The sequence below is a fragment of the Coffea eugenioides genome, chromosome 10 (assembly GCF_003713205.1).
Source record: "Coffea eugenioides isolate CCC68of chromosome 10, Ceug_1.0, whole genome shotgun sequence".
NCBI classification, from domain to species: domain Eukaryota; kingdom Viridiplantae; phylum Streptophyta; class Magnoliopsida; order Gentianales; family Rubiaceae; genus Coffea; species Coffea eugenioides.
In genome coordinates, this window is record NC_040044.1 from 32,463,706 (window position 1) to 32,480,271 (window position 16,566).

Below are 16,566 nucleotides of genomic sequence, written 5' to 3' on the forward strand. Positions count from 1 at the left end.
TTGTTATGATGTTGATTGAATAATGAATGTCTATTATACTTAAACATTGAACACTAATAGAACGTTGAGGTATGGCCATTTCTTGCGCCCCTTCCGTCTCCCACGATTAGGATTATCCTAACTGATTGGGAAAGGATCAGGACCTATAAATAGCAATGTCATGAAATTCCTAGCACTCACACTTAATAACAAAAAAAATATCAAAATTACATTCCTTAACCATTACAAACTGACAACCACAATGGCTGATCAGACTCAGCACCACCATCTCTTCGGCCACCATAACGAGGAAGAAAGGAAACACCACAAGCATCTTGAGGAGCTCGATGAGCTTGCAGCTGCTGCCGCTGGTGCCTACGCTTTGGTAAAATTCTAATGTTCTTGATTTTAGCTGGTTTATTTCCCCCATAGATTAATCAATCAAAATAAAAAAAAAAACATGCTTTTTCATTCACGGAAGAGGAAGATTTATGCATCAATTTTGGTACAACTATTGTTAGACGTCTCCCCTAAAAAATCAAGATTGATGATGGGTTAGGCAGTAGTGGACGTTCATTTGTATACTCTACTGTTAGGAGGAGAAGTTGCATTTAATTTTGGAGAATGTCAAAAGCCAGTTTCTTAAAACCCATATGGTAGTGGGTTCAGAATGGACTAGATCTGCAGGTGGCTAAAAGGTGTTACATCAACCGCTATTTCTAAGATATCTAAAGATTGAAAACTAGAAGTGATTCCTGACCAAAACCAAGCCCAAGTACTATACTAAAACTTGTAGACATAATTAATATGGTCTGAGCCAAAATAATTTATGAACTTTGTTAGCTGATCTATGGTGTGAATTTGCATGGAATGATGGTCAGCATGAGAAGCACGAGGCCAAGAAGGATCCGCAGAATGCCCACAGGCACAAGTTAGAAGAAGAGATTGGTGCAGCAGCTGCAGTTGGAGCTGGCGGATTGGCATTCCATGAGCATCATGAGAAAAATAATGCCAAAAAAGAAGAAGAAAAAGCCGAGGGAAAGCACCACCATCTATTTTGAATAATGATAAGGGTTCCTTCAATTTTCTTGCTAGTTCACATCCAGGTTTCTACTTTGACAAGAAATAATTATGTTTGTTTTTTCTCTAAAAAAAAAGGTAATGTCAATTTATCTTGGGGATTTCGTCTTGATTTTAATGGCGCAACTGACCTAGCACATTTGTGGTGGAATTGGTCTCAATCTTACGTGCAATTATTTGTGTAATAATTCTATCATTATGTTGGTATCGTATAATCTATGTAATAATTGATGGATTTTCTTAGCCAAAGATATAACAAAATAGCCGACTGATCACTGGTTAGAGTCATAAAGGGATAAGTGAAAAATCACTGTTGATCATTTTTAAGGTAAAAAAAGAAGAAGTAAATTTAGAGCATTCAATCTTTTCTTGAGGCTTTATATTCATTTAAAGACTCATGGAACAATTAAACTTGTTGCAAAAATAATTTTGTTGGTTTTCCGACATGTAAATCTCAATTGTTAAAATTGTAAACTCTGATTGGTGAGTCTGTATAACATGGAGCCCATTTGGAAGTGTTAGGACCCCAAAACTTATTGTGAGGAGTCCAATATCCTTGGACCCTATTGGATAAGAGAGATTCTTGATTAAGTTCCTTATCTTCATGAAGGTGACGGGTTACCTACATTACTTCTCAATTTAGTTCCTTTGTCTCCGTAGAAAGTGACCAATGTATAACATTTATGATTTAACGGAAAATTGTGGGAAACTAAAGAATGAATGAGTCACAGCTGAAAAATAGCATCCACATTTGTTTTTCATTTAGAGGCATTTCAGATTTTCGATCAGGTTAATCCCTTTAAATTGTGTAGAGCATTACTCCAAGGATACACAGCCAGATAACTTACAGAATTAATCACGGAACCTACTGATAATTACCAGATTATGAAACCACTCAAATTAGCGCGGGGCAAGCATCCATATTTACAAATGTGAAATATTGATGCGAAAAGTTTTGACTGGCATTCTGTAAAGTTTTGATGAATATGGCACTATGAACCCTTATTGAAATATTGCCGAATTCCACATTATAGTAAGACATCTATTAGAAAATTGAAAATCTTGGTCCTTTGTCTGAATTAACGTCATTTTTCTGTTATCATGGCTATAGTCTTAGTCCCTTAACTATAAAAATTTGATCAATGTAGTCCGTTGAATAGAAAATTGGTCCCTAATAAATTTTAAAAAAATTTAGTAGCATCAGTTACACAACCAACACGACACGGTTAGATATTCCAAGCACGATACTTGACTATTCTACCTGTGGCTTTCGTTAATGGAGGATAAAAGGTGAGAAGAAGACTCAGGGTCTCCGCCTGCAAGTGCTGGCCAAATGGTCAAAATGAATACCAACGTAGCTGCCTGCCTAGAATACTTGTTCAATTTGATGTTACATAAATTGGACATTAGTCTTTGACGAAAATAGCTGCTCAGCAATGACAACGGTCTATAGACACATTAACAATCCTCACAGTAAAAATTTTGGCCTCAATTGGTAGGTGGAGGAGCGTACCATGTTTGTCTTTTGATCAACATATAATGTGGCCACAAATCTCACACCAAGATTTTGATCATGTTTGTCCCCGTTAAGGGCCATAATTTTGTGATGCAATTTTTTATTTATTTTTTTTACCTCTGAATCAGTTTTAAAAAAAAATTCAAATCAATATTGGAAGTTCCCTAGTAATTCATCAAATAGCTTCTACGAGCTGAGTTTCAAACTATGTTAGCCGAACCCAAGCATGAGAATTGGTTGTTTTAGTGCAAAATGAAGAGTCTAACACTAAGAACGGCAAGGCAAATTGATTAACGGCTAAATTTCACCATTCATTGTGTCTTGGATATGATTTTTTTTGGTCAAGCATATTTGCAAAAATTGATAACACGAATTAGAGTTCAGACTTCATAATTTTACTGAATCATTTTAAGGATTGAAACTGAGTAAAACTTTACGTCATTTCATTTTGCCCCCTTTCTCCCCCATCTCCAATTAAGGATCTTGGGCTTCTCAAGTTGCAGTTCACTCCATTTCAGGATAAAAGGATAATTTTAATATTTGTTTATACTGTATTCAAATTATTTACGCCATATTTATAATTTTCTTTTACACTCTATTCCAACTCATTTACACCAAGGACAAACTTGTCTTGTGAAAACCCATCCACCTCAAGTAAACGTCAACATGAAAAATCAAAGTGGGAATGGGAAATGTGGGGAACTCCAACCACACAAGAGCAAGATGTCCAATAGGATGATGGGGAATACTAGAAGTTTACTATTACACTGAATTGAAACTATATAATTTCTCAAACCATTTTAGCATTCTCGGCGTAGTTAGGAATATGTAGAACTACTACTAGTTATATATTGATCTCATGCCGTATACTTATCTGATAGTTCTTTGGCCATGGCCAGAACCGACTTCACGACGGGCAAGTTATATGTTCTCTTAAAGCTAGAAGGGCAAATTGATCTATCGGGGTCGTTCTCAATTATCATAGTTTCTCTGTGGATCAATTAGCCCTCTTGCCTTGAAAGAACATATAACTTCTGATCCTGCAACTTCAATCTTGGCAGAAAATTGGTCTGCTGTAGTCTTCTTCAGCTACTGGATTGGAGTCACTTGCAGCTCTCGCCATAAGGCGGGGTTACCGAGGTTAGTATTTCGAACATGGGTTTCGCGGGCAGCGTTCCTCCACACCTAGGAAACCTCTCGTTTCCTGTTTCTCATGTCAAATGTCTTGCTTGTTTCTCTTGACATGAGAAACAAATTAACTGAAACGCTGTGCTGCCAGAAAACATGGTTGATTTGGGTCGATTGAGATAGATTGATTAAATTGGGATACAACAACTTTGTTGAAGAGGTACCAACATGGTTCGGTTTGTTAGATAAGCTTCAATCCCTGCTTTTGTCCAAGAACCAGTTTAGTGGATATATCCCAACAGAAATTGGGAATCTGTACAAGCTTGAGCACCTGAGAATGTTCTCTATAACAATTTGGAAGGTATTTTCATCCATCTACTGGTCATATTTGTGCAATTTGTCGCAATCAAAATCAAATAATAAAGTTTTTTTACAGACTTGAGAAGTATGTAGTCATGCCTACATGCAAAAAAGTGGAACTGAACCAATATAAATATTATCAATTAGGTTAATTACATCTGAAAGCCAAGCAGAAGAAAATAGCTATAGGTTTCTGATTTCAGCCCATGTGCTAATTTTTTCTGGAGAAGTTTACTGTCAATTGTCTAGATGTCATGAAAATTCTTAATCTCAGAAAGTGATATAATCTACAGTTTTGCAGGAGGAATACCAAGAGAGGTTTGTAATTTAACTATGCTCAATAGCCTGGTTTTACCATTTATGCAATAACCACTTGACAGATAGATTAATAACAATACTATTCCTTTTTGTTGATTAACCTTCAAAGATGCTGAATTATCACGTTGGTTAACCCCATGAACATTCATTTGCATCAATCTGTCTTGACTTTTTCAGTTGTCCAGTGACTGGTAGATAGCAGCGCAGTTGTTTGGATGGTAGCACTCTTGCATTTTTTTAAATAACTTTCTCACTTTTTTTTTTTGTGTAAGTAAGAGATTTTGAATTCAGAATCTTTTACATATAATATAATCTTTGTTTTATCACATTAGAATTAGAACTGACATTCTAATTATAACATAATACAAAGATGAAATATCCTACATCGGATGGAGGAAAAGAAAAGGAATCGTATATAACGTCCAATCCATCAAATTACCAATAACTTTGGATTAATCATTTTGATCCTGTAGTTTTAGCTCAAAAAGATATTGGGTCAGTCCAACTGGCATAGGGTTGTTACAAGTGGTATTAGAGCGAATCTACGTGGGATAAGTCTAAACCAGCAGGTTATGGTTCAGATTGCGCAAGGAAGTGCAAGAAACTAAGGACTATATGGAGTTAAGGGTCACGTCGGACGCGGGTCAATTTTAAAACCGTATGAGACACGTCTAGAATCCGCACATGATTAAGTGGATAATTTGAACTGTAACAGGCTTTATGACAATGCAAAGTTCTAAAGAGCTACCTCTAAAATTTGCGGACAAGCTAACGAGTCACCTCTAAAATTCGCGTACGACTAATGAAAATGCAAAGTTCTAAAGAACCACCTCTATAATCTGCGTACAACCTAAAGAACCACCTCTAAATTTTGTGCATGACTAAATGAACAGTTTGAATTGTAATAGGTTTTGTGATAATGCAACGTTTTAAAAGATGGAGAGAGTGAAGTATCCCACATCGGACCCATGAAAAGAAAAGAAATACTATATAATGTCCGATCTATCAAATTACTAATAACTTTACATTAACGATTTTGAGAACCTAACGTCAGCTCAAAAGGCTGTTGGGTCAGTCTAGTGGGCGTGGGACGTTACAAAAGATCTTAATCATTGGATCGCGTTCTCAAAGACTAAGTAAAATGATCCAACATCTGGAATCTGACGACTCGGTATACTGGTTGGGATGTTAGTTAATGATATTCTTGAATTATTGCAGAATATTGGTTGTTGAAAATTTTCATGGGTGCCTAAATGTTTAAGTGATGCTGCCCACTCTTTTGCTAATCTTTTAATAGATTATGTGAGTATATGGGATCCTTGGTGCAACTCATACTACTTCTATATTTATGTCAAGCGTGCTATTTATTTAAATTGTCATGTATTCTTTAATTTTATAATAACTCAAATTGATTTGATTTAACTCAAGTTTCCTTTAACCTCACATAATAAGTGGGACTGGTATTGAATTTGATATCAAATAGTGGTATTGAGAATTCCAACTCTTACGTGGAAGAACTCCCCTCCATTTTTTGCTATTCCACATTTGCTGCGGATCTTCCTGAATGAAATCGGCTTTAAGTTTTTCTAGAAAAAAAAAAAATCATTGGACCGCATGTATTAGTAACTTTTAGTCCCATAGCTTATTCACAAGAATTAATGCTAATGCTATTAATAAGCTAACTAGAAATCAGCTAGTATAATTTGTTTCATAAAATTAGAAGAGGAATTCTGTAAAAATTCAGTTAGGCTGGTAGATTTAGCATAGTTTACTAAAGTATGCAAAACTTTATTTGCTCCCCTGAAAATTCTTTGAATATCAACATAATTTTGTTCTAACAAAACCAATCGCACGTCTGCAATTATAGTTGTTTAGATGGTACACTTGTACTTATTTGGCAGGTTCAATTCCACAAGAAATGCGCAACTTATTCAAAAGGGGTAACGTGAATTGCATGTGCTCTGAAAATATTGAAAAATTGAAAAGCTTAGTCCCTTATCTTAACGACTAAATCTTACATGCACCGATGGAATATACACTATTACTGCTAGATTTCTGACATTTGAGCAAAACTTGAATTTCAAATTTAAATTTTGCGTAGTTGTCATTTATCTAATGCTGACAGTGTATACACTATCAGTGTAAGAAAGATTAATCTTAATTAAGTCGTTGTTTAATTATCACGGGATTCATCATTCATGGCTAACAAATTCAGAGCTTTACTATTAAAAATTTGATCAAATTAGTCCCTTTATTAGAAAACCGGTCCCTTAAATTTGAAGATTTGGTCATTGTGACCATAAAAATTACGTATAAAATTTACATCAATTAATTTGCATTGGACGAATTTCAACTTGTAAGGCAATTGATACACCTACATATATAGAAGACTTCGGTCAAAATGAATACCGTTGTAACTGTTTAGAATAATTGCTCAATCAGATATACTGGGAGATGTTATTGGCTTATTTAAAAATGTCTTTGCAGCTCCATTTCTCTCTTTATGCTTTTAAAGGGAGGATGGAGTGCTAAATGCTTTTTTATGAGTGCTAATATCATATCATTTTCTCGTATTCTTCCGTTGATTAGACGTTATTGGTCTTTGTTGACGATAGTTACTCACCGATCAGTAGGGTCTGCAGTTGAAATAGACACATCTCTACCATGTAGAAGAGATGAAGGTCTTATGAATAGTATGGGCGTCGTCCGCTGACTTGTTCTGCTAGGCTTTTTTTTTTTTTTTATCATATGATATGGGTTATGCCATTTGTGTCTCTATCGTTATGTGTCTTTATTTACCATGCTGGTTTGTTACTTTGTTATTTGTTGTGTGTTCTGTAATACCCCTTTCATGTGCCATTTATTTCAGCTTTGCCATAATCTTTATTTCATCATTAAACTTTAATGGATAATATATTTCTTTATCTTGCTATTTGCACATACATCATTCTCTATTCTTAAATTTCTAACAAAAAATATGTATTTATCTATGGTAGTATTTTTTTTTTCTTTTTTGCATATACACTTTCTCATAATAATACTGCAGATGCCATATTTTCATCTGGAAGTAACCGAACTGGTACATAATTCTTTTCTAAGAAGATTAGTTTTTTGTTTAAATGAATGCTTTTCTATCTCATAATAATTCTAGAAAATTATGAAATTAGTATATCAATTGCACTTATTATTATGATTAAGGAATAACTTCTTTTATCGTGCCCCCCAACCCAAAAAAAATTATTATATACTTAATAAAATAACTTTCTTTAAAAAAATTAACAACTCCTTAAACGCCTATAGATTCCATAACCATTAATGTTTTCCTTCTTTTGACTTTGTTTAGAAAATAATATATTTAAGTACGTAGTAAACACCTTTATATTTCATAATCGATACTGTTATTTTCGCTTTTTGCAGTGCTTCATTTAGCTTATCTTCTTCATCTCCTCTTAAGAAATAATGATGAAACAATATTTCCTCATAACCGTTTTGACTAATACGAGATGAAACAATAATATTTCATCATTCAACAAAATCTTGCTTTTGTTGGAAGTTTTTTCCTTCAAAATTTCATTGATAATTATTACTTGCATTCTATTTCCATTTATTCTTGTGAACTTATTTTTGAGTTTTATTTACATAATACACCACTACAAAATAAATAAATTAGACCTCGACAAATAAATATAAAAGAAAAGCCAAAAGATCATATAAAAATTGCGGGTTCCACCAACTAGTTAATAGTATTTAATACTCCACAAAGTAAACATATTGCCCTCAATTGGTAGGTGAAGGAGCGTATTGTATTTGTCTTCTAATCAACACATTGTGGCCACAAATCTCTCTTTGTTCAAATTTCTTGCCCATATTCGTCTCCGTCAAGGGCAAGAATTTTGTGAATCATTTTTTTTTTAAATTCATTAAATCGGTTTCAAAATTATTCAGATCAACATCAAAAGTTCCCATAAAAAACAGCATCTATGACTTTCATACCATTCTTTTGATTTTTGATGTTAATTACTAGAAGCCAAATATTACAATTAATTTGCTCTTGGATGTGATTGTAATTGTGAAGCATAGTTGCAAAAATCGACAACGCGAATTAGAGTTCAGACTTCATAATCATATATAACTGAATCATTTTAAGGTTTTGAAATCAAGCACAAAACTTTAGGTTAATCATACCCTGCCTCCCTGAACTATGGGTAATCACATTTTGTACCCATCAACTAAACGTTTTACTCACAATATGAAAAGGGGATAATTTCAGAAACTTCCCCTGATGTTTCTAACTGTTTCACTGAGGTTTGCAATATTACATTGAACTTTCCTGACAAAAATTTGGGCTCGATTGCTTACACCACATGGTGTAAAATTACTACTATGCCTAAAGATATTATGTATTATTAGAAGATTAATATCTAATGAATGAATAATTAGGGCTCAAATTAATTAATTCCAATTGATTAATGAACATAAATATGGTCCTTAATAAGAAACTATAATTGCAAATATACAAATGGTGCCAATTGATATACTAATATGGCGCCATTTTTTCATTAGCATCAATAATAAGGACAGCAAATCAGTTTTATAGAATATGAGAAGAAGGCATCTCGTAGAAGAAAGAAAAACTAAGAAGAAAGTCGGAGAACATAAATGCCGAACATGAGAGAAATTTCTATTGAAACTCGTGATGTTGTGATAGTGGCAAAGTAATTTTGTAGTTTTAAAGGAGAAAGGAGAGAGTATAAAGGCGTAATTTGAGATTTTTTCTGCTATAAATTGTAACTATTATAGCAATACAGGTAATCAATCTCTCGTTATCTCAATCTAATATTGGAAAGATGACATGTTAGTTGACTCATAAATTGCAAAGCATGACAAAAGTTATCATCTGTTATATTGATAACAATTATTTCTAATTGTTACTATTAGTTTTGATTATTTTACTAATACAACTTGTACCGCTACAAAAGGGGCATTTGTGAAAATAATTTTTCATCTCTCTCCTCAAAACACTTTTTTAAGCATACTTTTTATGATTTGGACTTATTTTATTACCAAATACTTAATCTCAAGGGAGGTTTGTGCAATTTTATAAATCTTAAGGGAGGCCAGTGAAATAGCTGAAAATCTCAGAAGAGGTTTCTCAAATTATCCCTATGATAAAAACAAAGGACTAAATGTGTGGTTGGGGGGTGTGGGGGTGGGGTTATGGGGTTGGTGGTCCAAGGACGCGAGATGGTGGAGTGTCAAATATGCTCATTGTGAGCACCAAGAAGTTAACTACACTGTCTTTAAACTATAATTTCTCAAATTTCTTGGAACTACACTGTCTCAAATTTTAGTATTCTCGGCATGGTTAGGAATATGGAGAACTACTACAAGTTATACATTGAACTTGTATTGTCTACTTGTCTGGTAGTGTCTTCTTTGGCCATGTCCACAACCAACTTCACCACTGATCAATTAGCCCTTCTTAGCTTGAAACAGCATATAACTTCTGATCCTGGAGGTTCAATCTTGGGAAACAATTGGTCCACTGCAGTCTCCGTCTGCGGGTGGATTGGAGTCACTTGCAGCTCTCGCCATCCGGGCAGAGTTACTCAGGTTAATATTTCGAACATGGGTCTGGCGGGCACCATTCCTCCAGACATAGGAAACCTCTCGTTTCTTGTTTCTCTTGACATGAGAAATAATAACTTTCATGGCGTGCCACCAGAAAGGATGGTTAATTTGCGTCGATTGAGGTACATTGATCTGAGATACAACAACTTTGTTGGAGAGGTACCATCATGGTTCGGTTTGTTGGATAAGCTCCAATCCCTGCTTTTATCCAAGAACCAGTTTAGTGGAGTTATACCAAAACAAATTGGGAATCTGTACAAGCTTGAGCACCTGAGAATGTCCTACAACAACTTGGAAGGTACTGTCAATCCATCTATTCGTTATGCAGTTTGTCACAATCAAGAAATGAATATGTAAAGTTTGATTAAAGACCTGGGGAAGTATCTATCCTATGCACTTCTCGCTGATATTAAAGATTTGGGTAGGCCTCTGTAGATTCTCCTCAGGAGTAACTATGCCTAAGCAAATGAAAATCAAAATAGGTACAAGTGTCTGATTTTAACGCACAGCTTACTTAGCTTCTACATGCATGAAACTTGTTAACCTCAGAAAAGGTGATGTAATTAACGGTTTTGCAGGAGGAATACCAAAAGAGATTTGTAATTTAACTATGCTCCAAAGCCTAGTCTTATGCAGCAACCACCTGACAGGTACATTACTCACAAGACAATTCTTTTCATTTTCGATTTACCCTTCAAAGATGCTGAATTATCACTTACTTTACCTCCATGAACATTCATTTGCATCAATTTCTTTTTTGACCTTTTCAGTTGTCCAGTCTGGTAGATAATAGGCTTAGTAGCGTATATACCGGGATAGTAGAACTGTTGTGTATTACTTACTATAAGTTGATTCTTTTGGTGATGATAATATGATCTGTATTTTATCATATTAGAATTAGTGCTGAACATTCTAATTCTAATGCGATAAAACAAAGACCTTAATCATTGGACCATATTTGTAACTTTTAGTCTCACAGTTTATTCAGAAGAACTGTACCATATAATGAAGCTTTTTTGTGCGAGCTTAATTGTAGTTGTATAGATGGTACTCATTTTGGATTGGCAGGTTCGATTCCACAAGAAATCGGCAACTTGATCAAATTGGAGAATCTTTGCCTTCAATTCAACAGCTTAACTGGTTCGATTCCAATTGGGATGTTTAATATTTCGGCCCTGCAGACTTTCTCACTTGTAAGAAATCATATTATTGGCAATCTTCCATCAAACTTTGGTTATGCTCTACCCAACTTGGAAGAACTTGAAATTGGTGGCAATAACTTGAGTGGAGTTATACCCAAGTCTATCTCAAACTGTTCAAAACTGGCCAGATTATCCCTTGGTCAGAACCAATTCACTGGCAAAGTTCCCAATTCCATTGGAGATTTAAGACTTCTTGAAGTCCTGGATTTATCTGAGAATGATCTGACGAGTGATCAATCTGAATCTCCAGAGTTGAGCCTCATCATTTCTCTCACAAATTGCAAATCATTAGGAAGACTTGCATTGGCAGGTAATCCTCTCAATGGCATGCTCCCCGTCTCCATGGGAAATCTTTCTAATTCTCTTGAAAGGATATATGCACGTAGCTGTAGGATCAGAGGTAGCATTCCAGAGAGCATTGGCAACTTGAGCAACTTGATAGTATTGAGCCTATTTGACAATGCCTTGACTGGTTCCATCCCTAGTACACTCAAAGGTTTGCAAAAGCTTCAAGGTCTATTACTTTACGACAATAACATCGAAGGAACCATTCCTACCAATCTCTGTAATTTACTAAGTTTGAGTACTGTGGATGTAAGCCGTAATCAAATTTCAGGTTCCATCCCAGGATGTATAGGTAATCTCACATCCCTAAGGAATCTCCATCTTGGATTCAACAGATTAGCCTCTAGTGTTCCTAAAAGTTTGTGGAATCTCAAGGATCTCTTGGAACTTAGCCTAACATCAAATATCTTAATTGGATCTCTTCCTCCAGAAATTGGAAAGCTAGAGGTTGTAACGTTGTTAGACTTGTCTGTGAATCGTTTCTCAGACAGCATACCTAGTACAACTGGGGAGCTGGAAAATGTGATTCACCTTTCTTTGGCACGTAATGCCATTCAAGGCTCAATTCCTGAGTCATTTAGTAACTTGTTAAGCCTTGAATTTTTGGACCTGTCGCATAACAACCTTTCTGGTTCAATTCCCAAGTCATTGGAGGCTCTTAAATTTCTCAAATACTTCAATGTTTCTTTTAATGATTTAAGAGGTGAGATTCCATCTGATGGTCCTTTCCAAAACTTCAATCCTGAATCCTTCATATCCAATGCAGCATTGTGTGGAGCATCTCGTTTTCATGTCAAATCATGCGAAACTGTTGCTGAGCATAGATTGAAGCACAAGAGGAATATACGGATCATTTTTGTTGTGTTAGGAACTGCAACTGTACTAAGTGCCATGGCCTTTGGATTTCTTTTCTTCAGATACCGAAAGAAAGATATTGTCTCGAGTCGAAGAAATTTCTCGTCATTGATGTCCAAACCAAGATTTTCATACAATGAACTTTTTCAAGCAACTGATGGTTGGAATAATAGAAATTTACTTGGCTTGGGGAGCTTTGGATCTGTTTACAAAGGTACTTTTCGTGATGGGATAGTTCTGGCTATCAAAGTATTTCATTTGGAACTGGAAATGGCATTTGAGAGCTTCGATGCAGAATGTGAGATGTTGAGCAATTTTCGCCATCGCAATCTAACTAAAGTTATAACTTGTTGCTCTAATGCTGATTTTAAGGCCATAGTGCTTGAATACATGCCTAATGGTAGCCTTGAGAATTGGTTGTATTCCCAGAATCATTTCTTAGATGCTACGCAGAGATTGACTATCATGATTGATGTTGCATATGCACTGCAATATCTTCACCATGGTCATTCAACACCAATGGTCCATTGTGATCTGAAGCCTAGTAATATCTTGCTTAGTCAAGATATGGTTGCACATCTTTGTGATTTTGGTATCTCTAAATTGTTGAGCCAAGAAAGCAGCTTTACATACACCCAAACACTGGCTACATGCGGATATGTTGCACCAGGTAAACTCTATACAGGACATGCATGAACACAACCATGTCATAACTCTACGCAGTTTGTTATAGTAACCTTCATCACTGATCTTTTTCCATGCTTATTGCTGTAGAGTATGGATCTGAAGGACTGGTTTCGACGAGATGTGATGTTTACAGTTATGGAATTGTACTGATGGAAGTATTCACCAGAAAAAAACCCAATGATGAGAAGTTTGGTGAAAATTTGAGCTTGAAGAGTTGGATACTTGATTCTTTGCCAAATGCCATAGTTCAGGTTATAGATGCCAACTTGATTAGGCCTGATAAAAGGAGCTTTAGCCAGGAGCTAAATTGCATATCAGCTATAATGGAAGTGGCAATGAAATGCTCAAGAGATTCGCCAAGAGACAGAAGTACAATGGGAGATGTTCTCGAGGAATTGAAAAAGATCAAACTTCTTCTTTCAGCATTGGACAGAGAAGATTGAGTCTCATCTGATCAATGGCAAGTGAGGACATACTGTGGTCATTAGCTGAAGTCAGAGTTACTTACAAAGGAGTTTTATAGTCGTTGATGACTGCAGATGAAGTTTGTCATGCTGCCACAGAATGAGGATCTTGGTTCTTGATAGAAATCAATAGACAGAGGGAAATTTTTGGGCGTAATGATTTTTTTACACTCGCAACTTTGGATTTATGCTACATATGCATGATCTGAATTTCAAATTTGGATGCATATTATGTGACATGATCTAAACCAACTAGTTTAAATATATATATATATACTAACAGTGTATAGAAAAGTTATTCATAAGTTAAATCCTTGGGTAGATCATTGCCTTGCCTAACGCGGATCGAAGCACAACAATGGAAAATGATCCATCCTAAAGTTGAATTCCTGCCAAATCAAAAGTAAGAATCCAGCTCAGCTCGGCCAAATTTGAACAATTCATGTCAATTTTTTTTAATATTTTTATTTTCATAATGCAAGCTAGATTTGTGCCTGCTCAACTCAGTCTAATTTGGACACGAATTATTCAATAACATCCAAATGCAACAACAAAGTTTGTAACACATTCTTTTTAGGTTTCTTTCATTTATTTTTTGTTAGGAAATGTTATTTGCACTTTCATATTTTTATCAGATAATTTTTATTTATTAGACTATATGATAAAAATAAACGATGGGAGTGTAATTAACAGAAAATGAAGTGCAAATAATATTTTTCTTTTTTTCCCTTTTTCATTCTTCGTATCCATGTAAAACTTTTTTAAGGGCAGACTAAATTCATGGTCTTCCGTCTTAAATTCGCACGTAGTACAACTTTAATACAAATGGTACAAATTATCAATGCACATAGTACGAGTTATTAATGCATTAAGGGTATGAATTTAGACGGTTGGGAGTGTGAATTTAGGCCTTGTTTGTATTGCTTGTTCCGTCGAAAAATATTGTCGTTTTCCGTGATCACATTTCTCTATCACCTTTTTCCCTCACATATATCAAATCGCTATAGTAATTTTTCCATGAAAAATGACGGAAAATGCAATCCAAACACAACCTTAGCCTGTTTCTTGTGAATATCAACAATTTATAATTGCTCATAATATGGAACAATCTAAACAATTTTCTTAGGTGACATACAGCTTAAACATTGAACAATCCCAGTTACAGGCCTCGCACTTTTGCCCATTATTTTGTCAAGAGCCGTATCGAGAGATTTGCTTGAAAGTTGAAAAAGCACCTAAGAACCAAATCTGGCCAAATTACACATTTAAGATTTCAGTCATACACATTTTATTCAAACACAAATCTAAGTGCAACTTGTGTATTTCTTTTCTTTTCTTCTTTCATTGCACAAAAGCTTATTAACTATGCAGAACGTTGTGGAATGGCCATTTCTCCAGCCCTTTCCATCTCCCATGATGAAGATATATACTCGTTTTTAGGAGTTACATTAAATTTTGGAGAATGTGCAAAATCTAATTCCTGTTAAACCCATTCAAAAGTCTTGCTTTTAATTAGAGCAAATGTGTGATTTGCTTAAATGGGCTATATCTGCAAGTGGCTAAAATTTGTTGGATCATCCGCTATTTCTAAGACATCAATTGCTCGAAAACTAGTAGCAAATATTGATCAAACTATGCCCAAGCACTATATATACTTAAAACTTGTAGACATGATGGTCTAAAGAAAAAGAACTTCTGGATTTTGTTAGCTGATCTATGGTGTGAATGAGAAGCACGAGGCCAAGAAGGATCCACAGCATGCCCTCAGGCACAAGTTAGAAGAAGGGATTTGGGGCAGCAGCTTCAGTTGGAGCTGGTGGTTTAGGATTCCATGAGCATCATGAGAAGAAAAATGCCAAGAAAGAACTTGATGTGAAAGACATTGATAAAGACCTCAGGTACTATTTTGTACAAGTTTTTGAGTTTGAACTTCCTTATACTATTTCATTGACTCCAAAAAAATTCTTATAGTTACACCTATATATATATATATATAGTGCATAAATTACTGAGCAAATTTCCAAGATAAGCATAGGCAAAGATAAAAATCACTAAAGACTATTATAATGTGATTTCCAAGTGTTGAGAGCTACTGCATCTACTGCTCTATCGTGCTGATCATTGACCAGCAGTATGTGATTGTAATCATGAATAATCTTCTCCTCACTAGGTAATTGTTATGTCTCAAACATAACCATGTACTCTAGAATACTTCGTATAGAATAAAGTCAAGTCTCCACAATCCCGTGCGCAGGATTTCTAATGAATTTGAAGGATAAAGTTTGCCCCTGTGATTGTGCAAATGTTAGACGTGAATGCATGAAAAATTTGACACCTGTGGACACAGGCATGTCTTAATTTGAACCTTTGAACCCAGTTGCTTTATGGTAAATGATCAAGTCGTTCAAGCAAATCTAAAATCACTGTCCTGTGACAAAAATGTTGTCTGGAATCGGACTATGATGTAAGGGTCTGGAAATATTACAAAAGTTGGAGCTAGAAAGGGTCTAATTCCATTGTGCAAGAAATTAGTCAAGGACCCCAACTGCCTTATTCACATTGTCTATGAGGGTAAAACATTCTAAGTTGATTCGGATGAAAAATGGATAGAAAATATCAACCACGATATGAGGCTAATGAGTGCATGATGTGTAACATATTGTAGAAAGATTGCATTACAATGACCTAACAAACTACACCATCAAGAAAGCCAAAATGAACGAGACCTGCCCGTCCAATCTCAGAACCAAGAAATGAAGAGGTTCCTGCCCTTCCAATCCCTGTTTTCTTTATTGCCAGAAGAACGTGGCACCATGATGGCGGTCCACAAAGAACAAATGTACATAGCTGAAAAACACAGCCCAGTTAACGACTTCACAAGCTATAAACTAGCTTGTTGTTATCATGGGACAAGCATTGATTATTAAAGCAACACGTATTTTATGCCAAGATATCAGCAACCACAAATCTTCATGACATTAAAGCCGCTATGCCCTACCCA

The 16,566-nt window shown here is 35.3% G+C and overlaps 2 protein-coding genes across 4 annotated transcripts; both read left to right on the forward strand.

The window, feature by feature from the left end:
* On the forward strand, positions 1-1,171 carry LOC113750168 (abscisic stress-ripening protein 3-like). Its single transcript, XM_027294121.1, has 2 exons — positions 1-364; positions 861-1,171. The coding sequence occupies exons 1-2, from the start codon at positions 161-163 to the stop codon at positions 1,038-1,040; spliced, it is 384 nt and encodes a 127-aa protein (XP_027149922.1). The 5' UTR covers positions 1-160; the 3' UTR covers positions 1,041-1,171.
* An 8,485-nt stretch (positions 1,172-9,656) lies between these two features.
* On the forward strand, positions 9,657-13,804 carry LOC113750019 (probable LRR receptor-like serine/threonine-protein kinase At3g47570). 3 transcript variants are annotated; one of them, XM_027293925.1, is made up of 5 exons: positions 9,657-10,310; positions 10,591-10,662; positions 11,081-12,726; positions 12,769-13,084; positions 13,189-13,804. In XM_027293925.1, exons 1-5 carry the CDS (start codon positions 9,743-9,745, stop codon positions 13,542-13,544), a joined length of 2,958 nt encoding a protein of 985 aa, XP_027149726.1. In that variant the 5' UTR covers positions 9,657-9,742; the 3' UTR covers positions 13,545-13,804. The 3 variants fall into 3 exon arrangements, with proteins under 3 accessions (XP_027149726.1, XP_027149725.1, XP_027149727.1); XM_027293924.1 differs by having other exon boundaries at positions 9,658-10,310; positions 11,081-13,084; XM_027293926.1 differs by lacking the exon at positions 9,657-10,310 and adding an exon at positions 10,383-10,494 and having other exon boundaries at positions 11,081-13,084.
* The last annotated feature ends 2,762 nt before the right edge of the window (positions 13,805-16,566 follow it).